General features: G+C 37.0%; 1 protein-coding gene across 1 annotated transcript in view; it reads right to left on the minus strand.

Moving 5' to 3' along the window:
• Nucleotides 1-1874: 1874 nt before the first annotated feature.
• DYNC2I1 (dynein 2 intermediate chain 1) overlaps nt 1875-25747 on the minus strand; it is an 84107-nt gene continuing 60234 nt past the window's right edge. Inside the window, 9 exon segments of the mRNA XM_020990347.2 lie at nt 1875-3232; nt 9716-9939; nt 11896-12027; nt 12997-13096; nt 16638-16698; nt 20988-21039; nt 21987-22048; nt 22141-22190; nt 22192-22252. Of these exon segments, the coding sequence (XP_020846006.1) occupies nt 3061-3232; nt 9716-9939; nt 11896-12027; nt 12997-13096; nt 16638-16698; nt 20988-21039; nt 21987-22048; nt 22141-22190; nt 22192-22252 (914 nt within the window). The 3' untranslated portion in view covers nt 1875-3060.

A 25747-nucleotide genomic window follows, 5' to 3' on the forward strand; every position in this document is an offset into this window, starting at 1 on the left:
GGGAAGGAAGGGAAGGGAAGGAAGGAAGGGAAGGGAAGGGAGGGAAGGGAAGGGAGGAGGGAAGGGAAGGAGGGAAGGGAAGGGAAGGAAGGGAAGGGAAGGAAGGGAAGGGAGGGGAGGGGGGGGAGGAAAGGAAAGGAAAGGAAAGGAAAGGAAAGGAAAGGAAAGGAAAAATGCAGGGAAGCATGGAAAGACATATGAACTGATGCAAAGTGAAGCAAGCAGAAACAGGAAAACATACACAATGACTACAACAACGTAAATGAGAAGAACAAAAACACTAAAACTGAATGCTAATGTTGTACAATCATGACGATCAAATCTGGCCCCAAGCTATTCCCTGCTATCCCCTCTCTGCTGTGGGGGGAGATTATGGAAGTAGAACACAACATATCTCGATATATATATTGTTAGCTTCTATATATATGTACATGCCTGTTTTGCTGAACTATTTTTTTTTAATTCCTTGCCATAAATAGCAGGGCTGATCAAGGGATCCTCGATCAACCAAGTTCCCCTGGCTCACATAATGAAAGTACTAAATGAGCAGGCAACAAAGACTTAATGAAATGTCTCAGACTCGTTGTACTGACGCCTCGAGTAAAGGGCGTAAAGGGCTAAAGCTGAAGCCTTGAGTAGTTCACACTCTGAGCTGCTCATTCACAGATTTTAAGGGGTTCAGAAATAGAGAATCAATTCACAGCTTGTAAAGGAAGTATATAAAGAAACCAAAACTTTATACTTCATTGCTCCTTTAAAAGGTGTGAATTTCCTCTATCAACTAGATCAACAACACCTCTAATTGTCTGTAAAAAGCGAATGAGCCAGCTCTGCAGACATACTCACAAAGGGAATTAGTTATGCCTGATAATTGAGAAACTGCTTATCCCTTACACCTCTTGGGAGGGGAAGGGACAGATGGAGGGAGGAAGGGGAACCTGGGTAGGAGAGAATCCCCCTCTCCTCCCCAGTCTCATCCGCCATGGCATCTCTCAGTGGGGACCAATAGGAGATGTTGCTCCTAAGACAGACTCAAGTCCAGGAGACGCACCTGTGGAATACAGTGGGAAGTCCAGGGAAACAGACGGAGTAATGTCTCCAGCAGGAAGCAGCTAGGACACGCCAAGGAGACATTTGTGGTCCTAGGGCACTAGGGGTTGTGAGTCACCCTGGCCACCTGGATTCCATCTGTGTTCCTCTCTAATATTTTGTAGAAGAATGCACTGTGGGTTTATGGGAGGAACGTTTTGTAGCTACTGTTTTTTACTACGCTATTTTGATAAACACCTTGCTTTAAGCTAATTTCATTGTCTGGCTGACTATTAAAGTTAAGCCCACTGCAGGGGGCTTGTGAATTATATAGTTTTAGGAGTGTAGAACCAGAGAGTACCTTGAAACATAGGGTAGTGATTCCCCAAGAGAATGTGAGTACTGAGGGGAGTGGGGCAGTCCAGAGAAGGCACTCTAGTTATGAGGGTTGGGCTGCAGAGGAAAGAAGGATATATTGACAAATGGAGGTGATATAAGAACAAAAGACATCAATAAAAGAGAAAAAACATCATTAGCTTGAACCACATGTCCTGATCCAGGGAAGTACAGTCTTATTAATATTCAAACTACATATGGAATATGTGTTCTATCAGTGGTACCACATCTTAGAGAAGAACTAACAACCTACATTGTGTCCAAGGAAGAGTAACTAGAGTCATGAATGATACGGAAACCACGCTGCACAAATAATGAAAGAAGAAACTGTGGTGTTTAGAGAAGGGAAGACTTAAAAGATGTACGGTAGGTGTTTTCAAATATTTAAAAAGCTACAGAGGACAATGGGTTCATGATGCAGTAGAGTAAGGTAGATGTTTAGTTCAATGTAACAAAAGAACTTTTATTCTAATATTTTGAGTGATACAATAACAAAACTCTTATGAAGGGAGGAGCTAGTCTAGTCATCACTGAAAATATTTAGGGAGAAAATGGAAGACCATGTCAGAGTTGTAGAAAGGATTTCTGAATTCAGGAAAAGAGTTGGACTTGATGATTGCAAGGTTCCATTCTAAACAGATGATTCTCTGGCTACATCTTGTCAAGCATGGTACTAATAATGATACCTCCCATGTGAATTGTCTCTGGAGTAGATTTTTATCTACTTGGCTTGTTGAATTGAATTATTCTTCACGGAAACAAAAGTTTCAATGTCTCTAATGGGCCATATGGACCTTTTCGACAACCCGCGAAGGGAAAAAAAATGCTCCTACCTGTCCACTTGTTCGTGTGAATTGTCAGCCTGATGTAATAGAAGAAGCAATGGGCTGAGAATCAGGATTCTACTTGGTTGATTACATAAGCTTAAGCAAGCCTTGCTGGGCCTATTCCCTCATCTGTCAAGTGAAAGAATTAAACTACATAATCTCTAAACTCCTTTCTTCCAGTTCTAATATTGGAAAAGTCTATCACTTCCAGGTTTTCTTGACTTTAAATTATCTTTTTAACAGGGTATTTAATATTACAAGACTGGATAAATGTTGCTAAAAATGGTGCCCAAAAATGAGGCAGAAGGAGTTTTTGAGAAAAAAACAACTAGCAAAGAAATGTTCAACACTGGAACTGCTTTTAACTTGGACAGGCATAGATATTTTTGTGTGAATAAGAAAACAGTCCATTAAAATTCATTTCCTGGTGGGTGATTTAAAAGACAGTAATGAATCTGATGATCGCATTTTAGAGCTATTCTGAAAAATATATATACAAAGATCCTCCATAAACAATACATTTGGAGTGCCCATAATGTATATTTCCTTTTCAGTTCAATAGATATGAAAGTATCACTTCTTTTCCTGTTTAAAAATATTGATTTTAGTGGAAACACTGAAGTCAATAGTAAAATTAATTATATATAGAATATATATACTATATACAGAAATATACATGCACATAGATGTAGTAGCTATTAAAGTATACACCTCTTAATAACACCTAATGCAGTTTTAATCATTGAATGAAAATTCTCTGGGTAATGTTCATTTTTTATGAATCTCTTAGGAAACTATTTTTCTGTTTCTAGAGGGCTTCCTGCAAAAGCAAACGCAGTCTCTTTTGCTCTTCTTTCTTGGGTGACGTCCATTTCTTCTTCAGGTACTGAATTTCAATCATCCCAGATGTTCTGGCCAGTGCCAGACCAAGGAATCTGTTTGTCTTTTCTGGATCACCCATGACTGTTGTAGTTACGAGCCTAAAAAAGAAAGCATTTATTTGCAGCCAGATCAATTATGAGGAGACACACAATACCCCTTGTTTGTTTTCTTTTCCATTTCCGAGATAGCTTTCTGACCTCCAAACCAAGGAGCAAAACAGAAAATTCAAAAAACCCAACAACTCTGGATTAATGTTCAAGCCGGTAAGAATGAGTGCTCGATGGTCAGCTCTCAGACCAATAAAGGGTATAATCAATCACTAAATCAAGCATTTACTAAGCACCTACTATGTGCTAGGCATCGCACTAGGTGCTGGGGTTACAAAGTAGGTAAAAATGAAATGGTCCTTGGTCCTCAAAGAGCTTACAGTTTATTGGGGGAAATGATATGTACATATAAATACATACAAAATAAATACAAGGTAGTCTGGGGAGGAAGAAGGAAAGGCATCATGTAGCAAGTGCAGCTGGAGCTGAATTTTGCAGGAAATAAGGGACACTAAGAGGTTCACATGAGAAAGGAGAATACTCTAGGCCTGGGGTCAGCCAGTGCAAAGGAAAAGGGAGAGGAAATGGAATGTTCTGTGTGAGAAAACATGAAAGCGCAGTGGGATAAAGCTGGAAAAGGAGGTCGGGGTGTGTTTAGACATGTGCTTTTGGGAAATCATTCTGGAAGCAGAGTGGAAGATGTACTGTACTGGGGAAAGACTGAGAAGAATAACCAATTAGGAAGGGACTAGTGTTCACAGTATTACATTCTGTTGCCAACCTGGAAGAAATTATATGCTAGGTGAGTCTCTCTGAATTTCCAGGCTTCTGAGAAATGGGAGCAATTTGGTTGTATTCCATTAGGAAACCATCCCAGGGGCTGGAAACCATTAATTCATCCATTCAATAATTTAGTCAAGTGTTTACTGAAGTGATTATTTTGAGGAGCTACAAAGAACTCTAATCCCATATCTCTAACTGTCATCTGGCTATTCTATTAGTACTTCAGATTTAACATGTGAAAACAGCAATTCAGCTGCTCTGCCACCACCACCAACCAAACATTCATCTCCTCCTCACATCTATATTTTTGCTGAGGGTACTATAAACCTGCCAGATTCACAACACAGGAGTAGAATAATGAATCTGGAATCAAAAAGCCTGGTCCAAATACTCATTAGTTCCTGCGACCTTGGGCAAGTCATGCATCCTCTTTGGGCCTTGGTTTCCTCATCTGTAAAATGAAGCTCTAAATCTATGCTGCTCTGATCTTATGACTCCTCACCTCATCTCCAGACACACATTATCTAATCATAGATGCCAGATCCAGTTGATTCCACTTTCATAGCATTTCTCCCATTCTCTCCATTCCCACAACCACTACTCTGGTGGTGATTTTTCACCTTGATTACTGCAATGGCTTCCTCACTGATTTCCCTATTTCCAGTGTCTCCTCTTTCCAATGCATGCTCTCATTCATCCAACTGCCAAAACTGCCATCCTGAGGTTAAATAAGGTCTGACCAAATCATTCCCCTCCTCAAATATACTCAGCGGCTCCCTGTTGTCTCTACAATAAAATACAATCTCTCTAGCCTGACATTTAGTGCTCCCCATAATCTATCCAGCCTTACTGAGCATTCCTCCCCTTTCTCAGTCTCCTTCGCTGGATCTGCTTCGACGTCATGCCTGTTAATCATGGATGTCCCACAGAGTCCTGTACTGGGTCCTCTTCGCCCTTTGTATTACTTTGCTTGATGATCGCATCAGCTCCCTTGGATTCAATTATCATGTTATGATGACAATTTTCAAACCTATTCATCTAACTCTAACCTCTCTGCTCAAATGTCCAACTGCTTATTGGACATTCTTGAACTGCATGTCTTCTAGATGTCTTAAACTCAACATGTTCAAAACTGGACTCATCTTTCCCCCAAAACACTGCCCCTTTTCCAAACTTCCCTACTACTTTTGAATGCACCACCATCCTTCCAGTCCCCCAGACTTTCAATCTAGCTGTCATCCTCAATTTCTGTCTCTCTCTCACCTGGATCCCCATATCCAATCTATTGCTAAAGCTTGTCGACTCTGCCTTTGTAACAGCTCTCAAATAAGCCCCCTTCTCTCCTCTGATAAGTCCATGACCCTGGTGCAGGTTTTCATCTCCTCATGCCTGGACTATTGCAACAGACTGCTGGTCAATCTGCCTGCCACAAGTCTCTCCCCACTCCAGTTCATCCCACACTTAGCTGTCAAAATTATTTTCCTAAAGCACAGGTCCTATCATGTCACCTCTCTCTGAATAAACTCCAGTGGCTTTCTATCACCTCTAGGTTCAAATAAAGGTTCAATTGCCTAAGACACTCACTGGTTGTTTGACCTTGGTCAAGTCACTTGACTTCTGTTTGCCCCAATTTCCTTAACTGTAAAATGGGGATAATAATAATAATAATACTAACAGGACTGTTGTGAGGATCAAATTAGATCATATTAGTAAAGTGCTTACCACAGTGCCTGGAATCTAGTAAGCACTATCTAAATGTTAACTATTATTTTAGCTGCTGTTATTATTGTTGTTGATACATTCCTACCAACCTGGATTACTATCTGTTCCCCCCTCTATCTCCTGCCTCCACTCACAAGTATAAATTGTGTTTGGCATGGATACTCCTTATCCCTTCTGCCATTTCTTTAACTCATAGGATCACAGATTTGGAGCTGAAGGGACCTTGGAGGTCAACTCCCCTGATTCTATATATCAGGAACCACAGGCCCCGAGAAAGGAAGCATCTCAGGTAGTAAGTGGCAGAGCCAGAAATCAAACCAGCATTCATCGGACCCAAATTCAGGCCATACCTCTTTCTACTATACCTCGCACATAACCTTGAAAAATCTACCTCAAATAAAAATAAGTAATGATTTAAAACTAAATAATGCAGGTTCAGACATAATGCATCACTATAAAATTACATGTTTATAGAAGATGTTTCATTACCCATTATGCAAGGATAAAAACAGTTTTACAGATGAACTCCATAAACTAGTTTTTGCTTTATGTAAATTTGCATTACGCAAATTGGTTTCTGTATTCCTTCATATCAAAAGGCAGGTTTGTATATTAAAAAGAAAAATAATATTCAAAGGAACAGATCCACCAACCTAGACAAAGTACTCCCTGGCACAGGAGTTACTCGTTTGAAAACCTGAAAATTGCATGAAAAGGTATAAGATTTCTGGACAGCTCTGAAATCCCTCCTCCTTCCTTCTAGCATTGTTAGAGAAAAGTGGTGTGAGAGAAGGGCTAAAGGAAGATGGCCCAACCTGTGTGGGCATGGAGAGAACACAGCAATTCCCTTTATTCTTCCCTATGTTCTACAGATGAGAAAAGTAAACCAAAGGTAACTGATTTACTCGCCCAAGATTAGCCTAACCAGAAATGAATTAGCTTAGAATGAAAATGCCCTTCAATTTCCTGCATTTTACAGCTCTGTTGCCTTTGACTTGGTGAAGCTTTTCCAGTGGCTAAACCTTTCTCCCTTCTTAATTTAGCACATATAATCTTAGAGATGTGTATATTGTATATTCCCATATATAATGCCTGGGAGCAGAAGCAGTTTTGTTTCAGCATGTGTTTTGGTGCCTTGAAAATACGAGATGCTAATAAATGCTTGCTAAATTGAACAAGTAGGATAGACTTAGTCTCTGCCCCGAAGGAAGAGTTATAATCTATACCTATAATCGATGGACTCTAAGGCTCCTTCCAGCTCCACATCTATGATCCTATGATGCTGTGAGTTATACAAATATAGTGCAAATCAAAGGCTATAGGTTTTCAGGCAGAAGACTTTCTGTTGCTGCTGTCTGTCCTTCATTCTCAGAGAGGACCATGACACCAAGGAGGTGATAATATGACATGCAAGTGAACTAGATTTAAGTGAGGGAAGGCTGTGCAAAGTCTCACTTTCTCTTCTGGAGCCATCTGGGTCCAGTGGCCAGATATGGATCAGGACAACTGGAGATGGCCCAGGATGCAGTGGGGGACCTTGGCTTTTTCAAGGTAAGGTCTTTAACAGGCCTCAGTTTGACTGAGGCAGCGCCCATTCAGTGATTAAGGCTTAATTTTTAAAAATGAGGCAAAGAATGGCCTCTAAAAAAAAATAGATCTGGGAGGGGAAGACCCTCAGGGTTTCTGGCCAAAACAGAAACAATTGTTATTTACATTCATTCTGAGTCAAACAAGGCTCAAATAGTGACCAAGCAGGTCTAGGACCAGAGTGGAGTTAAGGCTGGTCTTCGAGACAAAACAAAACAAAATAAAAAAAGGTTTAGAGATTAAAATTTACATTTCCTTTGAGCAGAGCACTGGCAGGTAAGGATGTAATACCCTATGTGGATAGAGAAGAAAGAAAAGAAAGAAAAAAAAAGGAAAGAAAGGAAAGAAGGAAGACAGAAAGAAAGAAAGAAGAAAAAAAGAAAGACAGAAAGAAAGAAAGACAGAAAGAAAGAAAGAAAGAAAGAAAGAAAGAAAGAAAGAAAGAAAGAAAGAAAGAAAGAAAGAAAGAAGGAAGGAAGGAAGAGGAAGGAAGGAAGGAAGGAAGAAAGAAAGAAGAAAGAAAGAAAGAAAGAAAGAAAGAAAGAAAGAAAGAAAGAAAGAAGAAAGAAAGAGAAAGAAAAGAAGGAAGAAAGAAAGAAAGAAGGAAGAAAGAAAGAAAAAAGAAAGAAAGAAAGAAAGAAAGAAAGAAAGAAAGAAAGAAAGAAAGAAAGAAAGAAAGAAAGAAAGAAAGAAAGAAAGAAGGAAGGAAAGAAAACCAGGTTGCCCAACTGGAAGTTTGGTCCCTAGTGGGACGCTCCTTCTCTACTCACAGAAGTTGCTGTCTGTTCTTTCATTCTCGAAGAACACTTAGCTACAGCTTGAAAGATGTCAATAGGTTGAAAGGGTGGGGTGGAATTGCATGAGTAATAAGTAGTATTAGAAAAGGCACACAAGAAATAAAGAACAAGACACATGTGAACAAAGGTGAACAATTTAGCTTGGTAGACGTTGCCTGACTCTATCATATTTCCCACAGTGGCCGTTCCCAACCTTCTCTTCGTTTCTCAAGGCCCCTTTGCCAACACCTTCACTCTCCTCCTCTTTACACATCTATTTTACTAAGAAAACAGAGTCTATTCAATATGACCGAGCCCTTCTATGTCATTCCCTAAGTCTTTCCTCCTTTATGCCAGTCTCTATGGAACAGGAGACGCTGTGCCTTGGATCCCCAACCTTCTCTTCTAGGAGATTTTGTCTTTAACCATTTTCCTTTTCTCATACCTCTAATCTTATCTACTGACTCCTTCCCTGATGCCTATAAACATGTCCAGATCTCCCCCATATTTAATAAATGTTCATTTAACCATGCTACCCCATCTCAAGCTACTGCCTTTTTTGCATCTCTTTTTCCCCGTTCGGACAATCATGTCTCTACCCTATTTCAGGCCCTCATCATCTCTCAATAGAACAGCCTCCTAATTGGTTTCTCTATTTCCATTCTGTCCCTTCTCCAATCCATCTTCCGCACAACTGTTATATTAGGATCCCTAAGGTACAGGTCTGCCCATGTCACTATTCTACTAAACATTTTCAATGACTCCTCTTGCCTTTAGGATCAAATACAAGTTCCTCAGCCTTCCATTTAAAGCTCTTTACAATCTGGCTACAACTTGCCTTTCCAGACATTTCATATTTTTCCTTCCCCTACTTGGTGTTCCAGCCCAAACTTGCCTTTCCTTTCATTCAACATACCCTCTCCTATTTCTGGGATTTTCCCCATTTCTTACACCTTGTGTACACTACCTCCTCCCCTTTACCTTTGAGAATTCGGTGCTTCTCTTAGGGCTCACCTCTGGTACCCCCTCTTTTGTGAAGCTCTTCCTGACTGCCCTCAGTGTCCATGTTCACTCCATCCTCAAGTTACCTTGTATTTCCTTTTTTGTGTACATCTTGTGCCCCCACTCCAGCCTCACAAATGATGCTCTTGTGTCTCCTCAGATTCTTTATCTTTTTTGTTTTTACCTTGAATCCCTTTATCCAAGGAACCTATATAAAGGAAGCTATTCAGACTATGGAATAACCAGACAAGTCTGGTGGGTCTCTGCCTCTAAATCCCACATTCACCAAATAACTAGGGAACAACATATGCTTATAAATTCCTCAAAAGCTGAAATTTAATTTATGTTCTTAAACTGATTTTGCTCTCAGGTGCACCTATTTCAATTCTTGGGTATTAAGTATAAGTCTAATATCCAAATAACCTGAATTTAACCAAATATGAACAATAATTAATTTTTAAAAGAGGAAGAAGAAAGTTGTAGGGTATGACATATAAGTAAATATAGGCAGTCTTTCAGAATCCATAACATTCTGATGTAGCCTAGTGGTCTCAAATATCAACTGAAAAACAGAAGGAAAAATCAAAGGCTCACAGACTGACCATCAAAGACCTTATGCAAAGAAATGCTTCTGACAGTTCATTACAAATTTTATCTGACTTACTTATCTGGAGAGATAAGTTGTTTGGCGACAGGTCCCAGATCATTTTCTAATAGATCCCAAATGTAAATGTTGGATATGTCATCCTGGACCAAAAACACAGCAGGTCTTGTCTGTGTCCACTTTAAGGCGATAATTGCCTGGCCATTGGTACTGTTATTCCACTGACAAATTGGACATTCAGAATTTAGCTGATGTAATCTAATGCTTCCATCTGAACAGCCAGCCTGTAACACAGAAAGAAAAACATAAATAGGCTAACCAAAAATAAACAACTCAATAAAATGATACTTCTGAGAGGTATGATAAATTCCACAGTTAAAATAGATGTTAATTATTAATGAAAGTTGAAATATCAGCTACTAACATATAGGCTACCAAAGTTGCCTTTAGATACAAAAGAATAGCCAACTATTTTTATAGTATTATACATCTGTTCTACCCATTTGCTACTTATATGACCTAGGTGAAAATCTTCAAAGAAGCAAAACCCACTAATTTATCAACCCTCACGCTTCAAAATAATAGCCTAAACTGAGGAGTTATGACTTCTTTTGGCCACCATAACATGAATTAAATGCTGCCTGAAAAAATGTGCAATTGATTTCATTCATTTTATTTTCAAAAAGTCATTTCCCAAGGGAGAATATATGCAATGGCTAAAACCAAATTTACATACATATCTAACATTTAGAAAACAAGAGGCAAAAATTCAGAAAAGCTAAGCTATTGAATATTGACAAAATTTAGAAATTCAACAATTCAACAACAATTTTAATTTTAATTCAAAAACTGAAGCAGATTGGTGATCTCATTTATCATTTAACAGCTAAGGTTGAACAAAAACTGTTTTAACACCACTATAGTTCTCATGTAATCTCCAAAGAAAATCTCATTGCTTTTTCTTAGTGTTTTTTGGAGTGAGTTGTGTTTTTTTAAATTTATAACCTTTGCAGAATATGTCTTGCCACATACACTGACAGGTAATTATGAATAAAATTAGGACACTTCTTCGAGCAAAAGAAAAAAAATTAGCTCTGATTTTTTCCTACTGAGCCTAGGTTGTTCTACCCTAGTAGTAATAACAATAGCAATAATGACATAAACCTGAATTTAATTGAAAAAGAGAATAATATTATTATTAACAATTCATATTTTGATTAAACTGGAACAAGAGTACTAGAAAACCATAATTATAAATACCTTTTCGATTATTCTCCTTGGACACATGATCTATGAAATTTTCTAAACTGCAGGCTTCAGATTTTGAGGGGCACACATAAAGAGGTGCTGAACAAGGAAGGCTTTACTTAATGAGGTACTTATTTGTTTTATCTCCAAGGGCAAAAACCATTATTAATATACGAACACCTTACTTGCCGTGATTATAGATTCATGCCAGGATGGAGAAAGATCCTAGTCAACCAATCTGTATATTCCTTAGTACATGTTTCTTGTAAACAAGCAGCAAAATTGGGGGAAAGGACTAAATTGGCAGGAGGAATACAGAAAAGCATGACTGCTATTCATTTCAATTCAATAGGCTAGTTTAAACTACAAATGTAATTAAGACATTACAAGCAGTGCAAAGCTAAAGGAGGAGGAGACAAAAGGCAATTTACTGTTTTGCAAGAGATAATCAAGGGGAAATTTCACAGAACATAACCTTGTACATTTAATTATACAGTGTACTTTAAAACTATAAAGATCTGTGATTTCATCTGCCAATGTAAACCTCTATCAGTCCAAGCCTTGGGAGGTGGTTTTTATGAACCAAAAAGAATTAAGTGTCTGAAAGCCAGCCTTCTGACAACAACACCTTTTGCCTGGTACGCATATGATTTACAATCACCCAGCACACACTCCAGGCCCTTGGCAGCTTGGTAAAGCCTGTCAAAGCTGACCCTGGCCTACCACAGCCTTTCAGAGTTCAGGGCTTCCTCCCTCTCACAATGAAGTACCAACATAGGATCTTAGCTTTTTAACTTAGAAGTTACTAATTTAAAAAAAAATCCCACTGTTCTTCCTAAAACTCTAAGTTACTAACATCCTATTTATTTAAAGAATAGGAATAATGTTTGCATATGCAATAATTTTACAAGTAAATCTTCACAAGCATCATGCTCCCCAAACAGAAAATAAAATCAAATAGGAAGAATACATTAAAAAAAAAACTTTCATACCAAAAACACTGGCTCTCCAAATGGTGAAAAGTCAATCACAGTAACTTTCACTGGTCTTTCTTCACGTTGCTGAGGTTTGAACAGTTTTGGCGACACTTTTGAATCATGTCTTGCACCATGACTTATAACACCCTATTAATATGAAGAAATTGATAACAGATATCTAAAGTAGACAGAATGTATTCCAATCATTCAATCAAAATGCATTTATCAGAAACTATTATGCATTAGGCACTGTGCGATTAAAAAAAGTTAAATTATTCCCAATCTGAAGACACTTAGATTCTAACACGGAAGACAACATGCACATATATAATACAGATATAATATAACATAACATAACTTTTGGGGGGAACGGAGAGGTAGTTAAGAGCTGCAGGGAAAATAGGAAAGACCTCCTGTGGAAAATGGGGTTTAAGGTTAGTCTTCAAGTACAACAGGATTCTGAGAAGCAGACATGAGGTGGAAGTGCATGCCAAGCATGGAAGACAGTAGAAGCAGAGGTGATAGATAGGGTGTCCTCCATGAGAAAGAGCGAGGCTAGAGGAAAGTAAGTATAATAAGGCTGGAAAGGTAGGATGGGGTCAGGGTTTGAAGAGCTTCAAAACACCAGAAAGAGTTTTTATTTATCCTAGTAGTAAAAGGAGAGTTCACTGTAGTAAGACCTGCACTTTTGGAAATCACTCTGGCAGCTGTGGAGGATAGATTGGAATGAGTAGACTTGGGTCAGGGAGAATAATTAGAAAGCTCTTGCAATAGTACAGGCAATAGGTGATGAGGACCCTAAACGAGGGTGGTGGCTACAGCACCCTTCTCTTTTTTCTCTAAAGCTTTCCACTTGTTGACCTCATCAGCCCCCAGTGATCATCTATTCCAGGCCTCAAGGCCACAGGTTCCCCACCCCTGAATTATTCAAATGAATTCTAGGTCTATACATCCAGCCCTGGTCCACTCTGGGAATAGTGAGCACATTAAATTTATGAGGAAAAATCATTTACTGACTCACACTGAAAACATGGAATGATTTTTAAAGGCATTTTGGGAAAATCCTGGGAAATGAAAGGAATCAGTTTACAGAAGGAAATTTTGAATATTACTTACCCTGTCTGTACCAATAATGTAACGATTAGGATCTGAAGGTAAAAACTTAACAATCAGTGTCTGCATAGGCCTCACACTTGTGTTAACTTTAGGGGGAAAGCTAAGAAAATGCAATAGAAAAACAATGTGAATAGAATTTGTCTTTAAAAACCTCAAGGATATGTAAATAGCATTAACATGGCATTAAATATTTGGCATAGGCATTTACTTCATAGTTAGATTACACAGAGGAAACTGCTTATTTTCCATTGGAGAAATTAGCCTATCTGCTATCTGATACAATACTGGGGAAAGAGTTAAGAGTTCAGATCCAAGTAAAACTATGTGATAATGACCTTCAACATATCAATTAACCTGCTCCTAACTCAATTTTTCAACCTATAAAATGGAAAAATATCACCTGCCTTCAACATGAATGCTATGAGAATAAAACAAAAGATAAATAAAAGTGGTTGGTGGTGCCCTAACAGCCCACTGCATTCAAATGCACATCAGCCTTGATCTCACCTGCTAACGGACGCAGCTACTGGAAGACGGCCCTAAGCCACACACGTGGCTTCCCTGTTTAACATATAACAGGAGTCAGAGATGTTTGAAAGGAAGACTAGCATTTAACTGTGGTTTTCTCTCTAATGAGAAAAACTGAAAGGGCACCAGACAAAAGTAAAAAAAAAAAACAAAAACAAAAAAACAAACAAAAAACATGCTATGAACTACGGACAGCATCTTAGGTCAGGAACAATTAATTGAATATTTCTCTGTAGGAATCACCCAAACTCATCTGATTCAAAGCAGAATAATAAATTCCAAGACTTATTCTTTGGTTAATTTACAAATCCAAATACAATCCATGTCATTTTCTCAAAAAAAAACAAGACAACACAACAACTTAGAAATAGTAGAAGAAGCAGGCACCGTGTACTAGGGCTATTTCTTTTTTGTCTTTATATTCCCAGCATCTAACACATTGCCTGGTATAAAGTGAGTATTCAATGAATGGCGGAATGAATGGCTGATGAATGAATGCATGTGAATGAATGAACTCTAATCCCCAAGCCCAAAGGGACTGGATCTAGATCCTACCATGTCACTAACTAACTAAATGATCTCAAGTAAGTCCCTTCACATTACTAAGCTTCAATTTCCTCACCTGTAAAGTCAAAGAGGTTGGACTAGATAGGAAAGAACAGGGGGCAGCTAGGAGGCACAGTGGAGAGAGCACCAACCCTGGAGTCAGGAGGATCTGAATTCAGATCAGGCCTCAGACACAGGACACTCTCACTAGCTGTGTGACTCTGGGCAAGTCACTTAACCTCAATTGCCTCACAAAAAAATAAATAAATAAAAACATAGATACGAAAGAACACTTGTTCTGGAGGCAGAAGTCTTGCGTTCAAACCCTCCCTCTGACATTTACTATTGTATGGCCTTGGGCAAGTCACTAAATGTCCCTGGAACCAAATGCTGGGTGCACTACAAATTTATGTGCTTTAATGTGCTTTAATTTCAACTGGTCTTTCAATGCAACAAGGAAATCATCCTACTACTCCCTAATCAATTTGTTATCCCATTCCCCATAAAAGCTGTTTCAAATGTTCTCATTTCTCTTTTTAAAATTTTTATATTTTTCCAATTATATGCAAAAACAATTTTAAAATTTATTTTTATAAATTTTGAGTTTCAAATTTTCTCCCTCCCTCTCCTCTCCCCTCTTTGAGAACATAAGCAATTTGACATAGATCATACATGCGCAATGATGCAAAATATATTTCCTTATTGGCCATGTTGCAAAAGAAAACACAAACCAAAAAAAAAAAACAAACCCAAAACAAAACCCCAAGAAAAATGAAGTAAAAAAAGTATGCTTTGAATTGCATTCAGACTCTACCAGTTCTTTCTCTGGACAAACCAAGACCAGATGGATTTACAAGTGCATTCTACCAAACATTTAAAGAACAGTAAATTCCAATACTATATAAACTCCTTGAAAAATAGGCAAACAAGGGACCCTATGAAATTCCTTCTATGTCACAAATATAGTTTTGATTCCTAAGCCAGAGAGAATCAAAATAAAGAAAGAAAACTGAAGGTCAATTTCTCTAATGAATGTTGATGAAAGCATTTTTTAATAAAATATTAGCAAGGAGACTATAGTAACATATTACAAAGATCAACACTGATCAATCTGGATTTATACCAGAAATTTAGGGCTGGTTTGTATCAGGAATACTAAGAACATAACTGACCATGTTAAAACAAAACCAACAAAAATCAAATAGTTATTTCAATAGATGCAAGAAAAGCTTTTGACAAAATATAACACCCATTTCTGTTAAAAAAAAACAGTAGAAGGTATAGGAATAAATAGAGCTTTCCTAAAAATAATAAAATAGTATATATCTAAAACCATGAGCAAGAATTCTGTGTAATGGGGATAAGCTTGGGGGGGAATAATCAACACAATAAAGATATCAAAATTAATTCCTATTTTCACACTATTAAGTGATACTGTTATAAGATATAATATCATGAAATAGATGCCACAAACAAGATAAAGTTCTGATGAAATTTGCTCAAATTTTCAGTTAGCTACATACAGTAAGAAGGATTTATACATACAGAAGGAGGAATTTTTATTTCTGGAATAGTTCCCAGACTAATAAAAAAGTTTCACATAAATATTACATCTGCTTCCAGAAACTGAATTATTTAAGGACAATTTAACTTTGGTATCCTATTATCTAAATTGAGGCCACACAGCATGGTGGAGTGCTAGATATCAAGTCAGGAAGACTTGGATTCAAATCTCTCTTCTGACACTGCGTCACCACAGGTAAATCAAGCAACCTCTCTGGGCAATTTCTTTTCTTTTTTTTCTTTTTTTTTGCTTTTTGGTAAGGCAATCAGGTTCAGTGACTTGCCCAAGGTCACACAGCTAGTAAGTGTCAGGTGTCTGAGGCCAGATTTGAACCCAGGTCCTCTTGACACCAAGGATGGAGCTCTATCTACTGCGCCACCTAGCTGCCCCTCCTCGGGCAATTTCTAAGACTCATGTACTAAATTACAGACAGGTTGCACTCTTCATTGGTGGAAGGAATTCCCTCAGTAACAAAATCACAGATCCTTGACTTCTTGACATGGCATATTTTAAATAGATTTAAAATACAAATCAAATAACAATGATCTACAAAAGTTAAAGCATCCGTATCCTAAGAGAAGGAAGTTTGGTTTTGTGCAGTCTGTGAAGTTTTGTTTTGCTTTGTTTTCTTAATATTTTGATAATTCTTTGAATATAATTGGTCCCATTTGCAGTGTTATGTATTTCATTTTATACACATTAAAATACTATTCTGAGAAGGGTCTAATAGGCTTAACCAAACTGCCAAACAGCTTCACGATACAAAAAAGGTCCCTGACCTAAGGAACAAAGTCATAGATCCATCAGACATTTCTCTAAGCATATATGCTTCTTACCAATGAACCATTTCATAGTACAAATAATATAATGGTTGCCAAAATTCATCATGTATTCATTTTAAAATGCAAAATCTCATTTCTATCTTGCTTTTAAGGGAGGGTAATGAGCCTAATAAGATAAAAATATTATTTTTAGCATATTAAACATGATATAGGGGACTTACCTGTTATTCAACTGAATTGTAGAGCTGTGTACCAGCTTTATCTTTCCTCCTGGTATTAAACCTAAAAATAGCCAGACCAAAAACGAGTTATTCTATTTGTACAAGTGGTAACTAAAGACCTTAAAAAAAACTCCAAAATCACTTGTTATTACTTAAATGTCTTATAAAAAACTCCAAAATCACTTGTTATTACTTAAATGTTTTATGTTAGGAAAAGATGGCAAAGTGTGAATCAATATAATTAAAATGCATGCATAGAGCCATACTTACGAGCAGGCTAAATAACAATTATTAATTATAACTAATAAACATGTGGGTATAATGTATACTTTGGTCTAGTATATCTTGAAATTAAATAAATATGTATTTATATATATATGTATATATTCTGTCATATACTTTGCTGATATGTAACTTAAAAAGATAAGCAAGGTAATATCTCAAATCTGACTTCCTATTAATATCCTTCAGTAAAATATTTTCTTGGGCAATGTAGGAGCCTAGCTACAGCTTAAAAGTGGAATACTAATTGTAGTTTCTTGATCTATTCCCTAACACTTTGCACAAAGGCTCTTAATAAATGATTGCAGAAGAAAATGGGATATTAACTTGGAAATATTAACCAAGGAATTTCCCCCCTTTATCTTTTTCAGCTCATTAGAAATTACCTTTTACCAACATTACATGAAGAAATAGTCTAAAACGATGATTTTTCCTGATTAAAAAGTGTTCCCTATTCCTCGTTAAGGGAGAGGTGGAACATCCCTTTATAGAATACTATGCTCTTATCATAAATCATATTCAAAAAACTTCAGATAGTTTATCAGCAATTTCACAACCTAAAGCATCTAAAAGCTACTTTCACATCAATTCAAACCACATCTCTGCACAGAACTTAAGAATTTATCAAGCATCAAAATTCCTTATGCTTTAATAAAGTTATTCTGCATCTTGTTACAATGCCTTAAATTAAATTAGTGGTGAAATATTCCTGAAGTACACTTGATTGAATACAGAGCTATTTTCAGAAATTAAGGAAATATAGAAATATTAAATTCATTATTAAAAATAAGGGTTAGAAGATAAAGAAAAGGAGATAGAAGCTATTTACTATTTTACAGAAGCTCAACCTACCACTGCAAATTTGTTTTCTCTACAACATACCCCACGAAATGGTCATCTAGCCTTTGCTTGGGGACCTACAATGACGGAGAGCCTTTTTATCTCCTGAGGGCATTCCATTCTACTTTTGGAGAGCTATAATTGTCAGGAAATGTTCCCTCACATCAAGTCTAAACTTGTCCCTTTGTAACCTTCACATCCATTGCTCCTGGTTCTGTACTCTGAGACCAAACAGAACAGCTCTAATTCATCTTTACCAAATAAGAGTCTATGAAATACCTGAAGATAATGATTATGTTCCTCCTCCTGCCCACCCCAAGTCTTCTCTTCTTTGGACCAAACATCTCCAATTCTTCTAATTGATCCTTACATAGCATGGAAGTGGGGGCCTTCATCAGCCTGGTTGCTCTTCTTGGGATACCCTTTGGCTTATCTATTTACATCCTAAAATGTGATGCCCATAACTGTGGTCTGACAAAGGAAAGCACATCATCGGTTCAAGCCTTAGACAAAAGGACCAACCAAATCCAAAGGGATGGCCTCCTTGCCCTAGGGAAACCAACCTGGCCTATGTAAAGCTTATACTGCTCTTATCACAATCTCAAAGGTCCCTTCCAAGGCTACATCTTTGATAAAAATGTTAAACTGCATACAGCCAAGCACAGAATACCAGAACATCCACTGGAGAAGTTCAATCAATTAATTTGTGGCTAGTCTTTGGGTCTGGCCATTCTATCAGTTGTGAATCCCATCTTACATATCTTCTAGCCCACATCTCTCCATCATTTCCGCAAGAAATAGTAGAGCATTCTCCTGATTTTCAAACTTTGTCAAAAAAATAAAAAAGTGTTAGTGCAACATGACCCGCTCTTCATGAAGCCATTCTCCTGCTCTGTGATTACCACTTCCTTTATGAGGTGTTTATTAACCATTCATTTAATAACATATTCTAGAATTTTTTCAGGAATCAGAGTCAACTCACTGTTATAGTGTGAAGACTTTTTTCCCTTCATGTTTTGACAACTGGGAATTTGCCCTTCTCCAATCCTGTAGCACCTTTCACATTCTCCCTGATCTTTCAGAGACTACTGATGGAAGTACGGCAGTCACATCAATTAATGTTTTCAGTAACCTATGACGAAGTTCATCTGGGCCTGGTGACTTAACTATGATCATCAAGGCCAACTAGGCAATATCTCTTACTATCTCCTTATCTATCTTGGGTATCAACTTCCTGCTCACTAGCTTTGTTCTCTCCTTTCCGGTCCAAAGATCACCCACGGCAGAGAAAACAGAAGCAAAATAAGGTAAGTCTGCCTCCTCTCTGCCGCCAATGATTCTTGTTCCGTCTACCCTAAGCACTGGCCTGATGCCTTCCTCTGTTCCCCAATATGGCCAACAACAACCAAAACACCCCTTATTGCTGCCATTAGCTTTCTCTGCCAGCTCATTCTTTCTCTGCTAGTTCATTCTAAGCTTCAGCATTACTAATACTATTCACTTCTGAACTTCTTGACTTCAGTGGTTACCAGTAATGAAAATAACATCTGTTTCTCTAACGTCTTTAGCCTCCAGATCAAGACTCTGTAATCTTCATCAGTAGAGTTATCCCTTCCACAATCACAGGGGTTTAGAGGGCACCCCCATGATCTGGAAAATCTGTGTAAAATTTTTTGGCCCTCCCTTTGTACAGGAGAAGTCTGAATTATTATGGTATTAAAAGATAAAATATGTTGCTATTATACAATCCTATACATACGTTTTATGCATTTCTGCATTTCCAAACTCTTTCTGCACGGTTTCTGCACAACTGCCAAAGAATTCCCATTTAATTTTTTATGCCAACCCATGATATATCGAAAACATGATGGGCAAAGTTGAGATATGGATTGGATAACTGCACTTTCTAGCAATATCTGGCAGATCTAAGTCATTACTATTAAACTACAGTTTCTTATTGATAATTAGATGCTTACATGAAGTAAATAAGATTAAATGAAGAAATGGAGTCCGAAATTTGGGAAATTTTTTACTATAAATATTATCCTTTGTTGAAAATGCACCTGGATGCTTCATTATTTCAGATTCATGTTGGAACTATAAGCCACAAAGTAAAGAATAAGCTAAGAAATGGAGAGCAGATAGTATTGGTCAAAATCACTTTGAGATAACATAACAGCTTTTAGCCTTTAGTATGCTTTAGTTTACTGTTACTTTCTTACTTTAGGTTGCCAGTTAAGATTCTAAATGATTTCATATTTACTTTGTCTAGAAAAGTCAAGATTTAATCCAAACTCTATATTCAGTAGAACTCTAGCTAACTACCTTTAACTACTTAAAAACAAATACATGGTATTTTCACCACGGTGATAGTTGTAGGCAAGGAGAGAAAAAACTACTGTGCTTACAAATTTTGCAAAAACTTTTGCATTTGATCTAACATATTTAATGGCTCTGACTTTTTGTTTAGGGAAACTAAAAATAGTAAATGTCATGAAAATGTATTTGAAAATAAAGTTCTAAATAAAAATAAAGTTCTGAAACTCCTGCTTTGCAGTTACAAGCACAGGATTCTTTTTCATTTTCAATTAAGGAAAAAATGTAGTTTTCTGGCTAACAGAAGTATATATAACTAAAGTACATATCTCCCTTACCTTAGGAAAATACTACTAAATACTGTTTTTATAACAATAGGGACAAATAGGATTGGTTATTGCTCTGTTAACTAAAAAGTAAATTCATAATAATAACTAGCATTTTATAAAGTGCTTTGAAATTTGCATAGCTCATTACATATATTATATATAATTTTACCCTCACAACAAGCCTGTGAGGTAGATATTATTATTAAACCCATTTTATAGATGAAGAAACTGAAAAAGTTTAAGTGACTTGCCTTGGGTCACATAGCTAAGGAAACAACTGATGTGGGATTTTGAACTCAGGTCTTCCTGACTCCCAGTCCAGCACTCTACCACTGTACAAACTAGTGGCTCATTCCTTGATCACATTAGCTTAACAAAAGTGTTATTCAAATAATATACTTACAGTAACTCGATATAATACAGTAAAATATTTTTAAACTTTTTAATTACTTAGCTTTAATGTGTTACAATGGCGTGTTCCCCTAGAATTGTTTCAAAATAACTCAAAACTTTTTCATTTTTCTTGTAGGATTTTTTTTAAGCATTCACAACCACACTTGTTCCTTTTATATTTTGTAGTTACCTAGATCACTTTGGGAACCTGCAAAATCCACTTTTGGTAGTTCAACCACCACCTAAAATTAGAAAATTCATGATCAATAATTCATGATCAATAATAATTATAAAACAATCTAAGCAAAACTTGACTACACCAAGTTGCTTTGGCTAACATTCAACAGTGACAAAAACACTGGGAGAAAAACTATAATTATTAAACTCAATATAACATTCTTAACTTGAGTTGACATATATAAAGTGCTTTACAAATCTAAAAGTGCTACATAAATGCCAGCTATTATTATTATTACTCATTCTACTTTATTGCTCTCTTCACTCTCTACATTCTCTCCCTCTGTAGGCTCATTTATTTCCACGGCTTCAATTATCACTTCTATGTAGATTAACCTTAATTCCTGATTTCCAAAGGACTTGCAACTTTAGGATGGATATTTCCAATTTGAGATGCCAGGGAAACCTCAAACTTTCCTCCCTGTTCATCAGCCACATTTTCCTATTTCCGTTCATATTATTCATAATCACAAAGGCCCAAAACTTCAGAGTTCAGAGACAGAAACTGTATTGGTATCATTTATCAATGACTCACATGGCCTTTGATCCTCTATAATGCTTCTTACAATTTCAGGAACCTTACTGTTTTAATGTATATAACACTAAATAGTAGTAGTAGTAGTAGTAGTAGTAGTAGTAGTAGTAGTAGTAGCAGCAGCAGCAGCAGTAGAAATAGCAGCAGAAGGAGTAAAAGGAGGAGGAAGACAAGAAGGATGAGTAAATAGTATTTGCCAAGGAAATGCCCAGAGAATGTTGCATAAAATGTACTATACAAAAGGAAAGACCTAACAAGACCAATAGGGTAGGGTTATGTTTTTTAAGTTGTAGGCTTTAAAACACACACACACACACACACACACACACACACACACAAGGTAACTGCTCATTTCAATGATCTAAAATGCTTCTTCATTGAAGGCAAATATAAATTTTTTTCATGTAGTTTACTCACCCATATATTAAGAATTCCATTTTCATCCAATGAAGCAATGTGGAATGACAAACTGGATATTTCTAAGTAAAACCCCCGAAAAGAAACATGAATTATCAATTATTTATAAATAAAAATGTATTTAATGTTTATCTGAGAATTATAAATCACATACCTTCTTGATTAGAGAAAGGTGAAAGCACAAAGTTCTGTTTTCTGTAGACATGTTGAAACTGGTTCTATTGATTGAACGGGACTTCTGTGGTTTACTATAGTAAGAACACCATCTATTGTTTTAAAAACAAAACAAAAGCCACTGCACTTTTTTGAACCTTCACATTTGCATTCACATTATAGTATAAAAATGGAAAATAATTTATTCCTAAAATCTGTAAAAAGGTCACAATTTACATCATAAAAATCTTACAAGTGTTACATTTGATGCTATGGCTTCCCAGTCTTGATATTTACAGTCTTTGACCAACTCAGCTTTATACTGTCTGCTCCTCTAGTATCCCTCTCATCTTTGTCATATTAACACTCACATTAAATCTCCAGCCGTGGATTATTCCTAACACCCACCACATCTACTCCTGCCCACATACTGCTGAACTGTCCTGATCTAAGACCTACAACCATGTTTACTGGATCCAATGAAAATATAATTCATCTAATCTCAACTTGATCTTCACTGCACTATGGGAATCTTTTATTCTTTCCCAACCAACTCTTTCTATTACGCAGTGGCTTTTCCAAACCTTTTCTTTTCTGTTTTCCCACTCTGATTTAAATCTTCTGACCTACCTCCTTAACTGCCAAATCTAAAGGCCTTTTCTAAGTTCTCAGCTTTCTTGTCCTCTCCATAATGTTTTATAATATGGACCACCCTCTCCTTTTGGAAACTCTCTCCTTTCTGAGTTCTCATGACACTGCTTCTTCATTCCCTTCTGACTTCTCTGGTTGTTCCTTCTCAGTCTCTTTTGCTGGGTCATCATCCATGTTCCACTCACACATGTGAACATACCACAATGCTCTATCGTGGGCTAACTCTCCAGTCTCTAAGGGATCTTACCAACTCCCACTGGTTCAATTATTTGCCCTAATCAAATGATTCCTAAATCTATTTCTATAACCCTGGTCTCTCATCTTAACTCCAGATTCACTTCACCAATGGTCATCTGGACACTTTCAAGTGCAAGTTCCACGGGCACCTCAAACAACATAACCAAAACAGAAATCACTATCTTGCCCTCAAAATCCACACATTCTTAACTTCCATATTTTCCTCTACTAGGCTCAAGTCCTCTTTTAAAAATATTTTTTAATTTATTTTTAGCATTCTTTTCTTTTTAAAAGGCTTTCCAAATTCTCTCCTTCCCTTCCATCTTTGCCACACCCACTGAGAAGTTAAGCAAATGATATCAATTATGCCTGTGAAATCAGGCATATTAACCACATTGCAAAAGAGAGAGAGAAAATATTATACTTCAATCTGAACTTGGAGTTCATCAGTTCTCTCTGGATGTGGATAGTATTTTTTCATCATGTAACTCAAGTCCTCCTGCCTGGACTACTGCCCGGTTGCTTTACCAGATCAAGTCTCTCCCTACCCCAATTCATTCTCCATACAACTACAAATAATGATATTCCTAAAGGATGGGTCTGAATATGTCATCCTGCTGTTCTAAAAACTCGAGGGGCTATGTAAGGATAAAATACAAACTCCTTCCTTTGGAATTTAACGCCTTTCACAACTGGCTCCAGCTTGCCTCTCCTGTCTTAATACACATTACTCCCATTCAATAACCCAGTCAAACTGGGCTATGTGGTGTTCTCATGTCTGACATTCCACCCGCTATCCTGATGCCTCTTCACAGAGTGTCTCCCATGCCTAAAATGCATTAACTCTTCACCTCTACTTCTTCAAATCTCCAATGTTCTTCCAACTTTTGCTCAAGTACCCCTTCCTACATTGGGCCTTTTCTCCTAAAATTACTTTTTATTTATTTTTTTATATGGTGGGCATTTACTTATATACAGAGAAGTGGTTTCCCTGATAAAATGTAAGCTTCTTGAGGCCAGACACTACTGTTTTTGTCTTTGTATCCCCAGCATCTATCACAGTGAAGAATATCTAGCATTAACACAGCATTTTAAGGTTTGCAAAGCACTTTACATGTTGTCTAATCTTCACAACAACCCTATGAAGGTGCTAAGAAAATGAGGCTGAGACAGGTTAAGTGAGTTGCCCAAGGTCTCACAGCTAGTAGGCATCTGAGGCAGGATTTTTAACTCTGCTCTCCCTGGCTCCGAGTCCAGAACTCTAACCACTGAACCACCTAGCTGTAATGAATGCTTGCTTGCTTGATTTAGTGATACATGTATACACTTCCCTAATTCCCATTTCCTTTTAGCAAAATATTATTTCATTCAATTCCATTGGATTAATAATTTCCCACATTTTCTCTCCACCAATCTAATTATACCATTATTTTCACCTATGTTGCTCAAAGCTGTATTGATCAAACCAATTTAATACTTAACGTTTATAAACTTCTAGAGAATGTGAAAAATTTAGTAAAGTTATCAAGCACAAGTTCACTTGAGACAACTTTTTTATTCAATTTGGAAAACATTTATTAAATGCCTACTATAATAGGCAAGGCACCACCCTAGGGCCTATAGATGCAAACATACATGTGATGCAGAAACAAGGTTCTCAGGAAACTTACAAGGGAGCTTGCATTTTAAATGTTTTTAAAGAGCTGTTTGTGGTGAATGTGAAATCACCAGAGATAAATAACAGGACTGTCATGCAAACCAGTTTATATTACATAGCATAAATTTACAGTGGGCCTAGTGTGCAGTGTTTTATTATTTCCTCCAAAAGCTTTTAGCTGCTCAGAAGCTGAGAAGAGGGTGAATTTATTCAGTGTTCAAAGTTTTAAGGTCAAAAAGAACAAAAGGTCAAGGAGACAAGGAATTCAAGTATGGAAAGCACAGCAATATTAAAATGGTTGGCCACTGAGTCAAAGCAGAGTAGAAAAGGAAATAAAGCCAAAATAACACTGAGAAAACGGGACAATATGGAAAAATCAAGGAAATTTAAAGGTCATAATGAGGTAAAAAAACAGGCATAGGAATAAGGAACTGGAAGAGGCAGGACAAGAGACTGTGATGTGAGAGGAGCATTTCAGAGCTGATTATCCTGAATGTATGGCAATTTCAAATAAGGGTGAAGTTGAAAGTTAATCACCCTAGTTGGCACCTGAAGCAGAGTGGAATTGTTGATTACAGGAAATGAGTTCAAGGAACTCAACTAACTTTCTTTTAGAAGAAAGATGAATAACAGTCACTGAGCATAGTGACAGAGAGAGGGTGGAGGATAAGATGACGGTTCTAGAAAAAAATGTTAAACAAACCAATGTATTTGAACAATGTAAACAGATATAATCATAAAACTAGTAGTTTTAATATACTTTTTAAATAAGGCTGACATACAAGCTTATCAAAGCTTAAAACTGCAGCAAGACTTTTGGGATACACTGTATATGGACTGGAAATTTACTGTATTAGAATCTGTTCCAGTTGTGAATATGGAATAACTCAGGTCTCCCTTGAAACTCATGTGAGATGGATTCATTAGAGAATGGATTAATTGATCTAATTAATTAATTAGAAGATCTAATTAATTAACTAGAAGTACTTCTGTAGAGCTTAGCCTCATCTATAGCACAGTTCTGCAGCATACATTCAGTGTGTAGTGATATAGCAAGCTTCTT

The sequence above is a fragment of the Phascolarctos cinereus genome, unplaced genomic scaffold (assembly GCF_003287225.1).
Source record: "Phascolarctos cinereus isolate Bilbo 61053 unplaced genomic scaffold, phaCin_HiC Scaffold_1;HRSCAF=81, whole genome shotgun sequence".
Lineage (NCBI taxonomy): Eukaryota > Metazoa > Chordata > Mammalia > Diprotodontia > Phascolarctidae > Phascolarctos > Phascolarctos cinereus.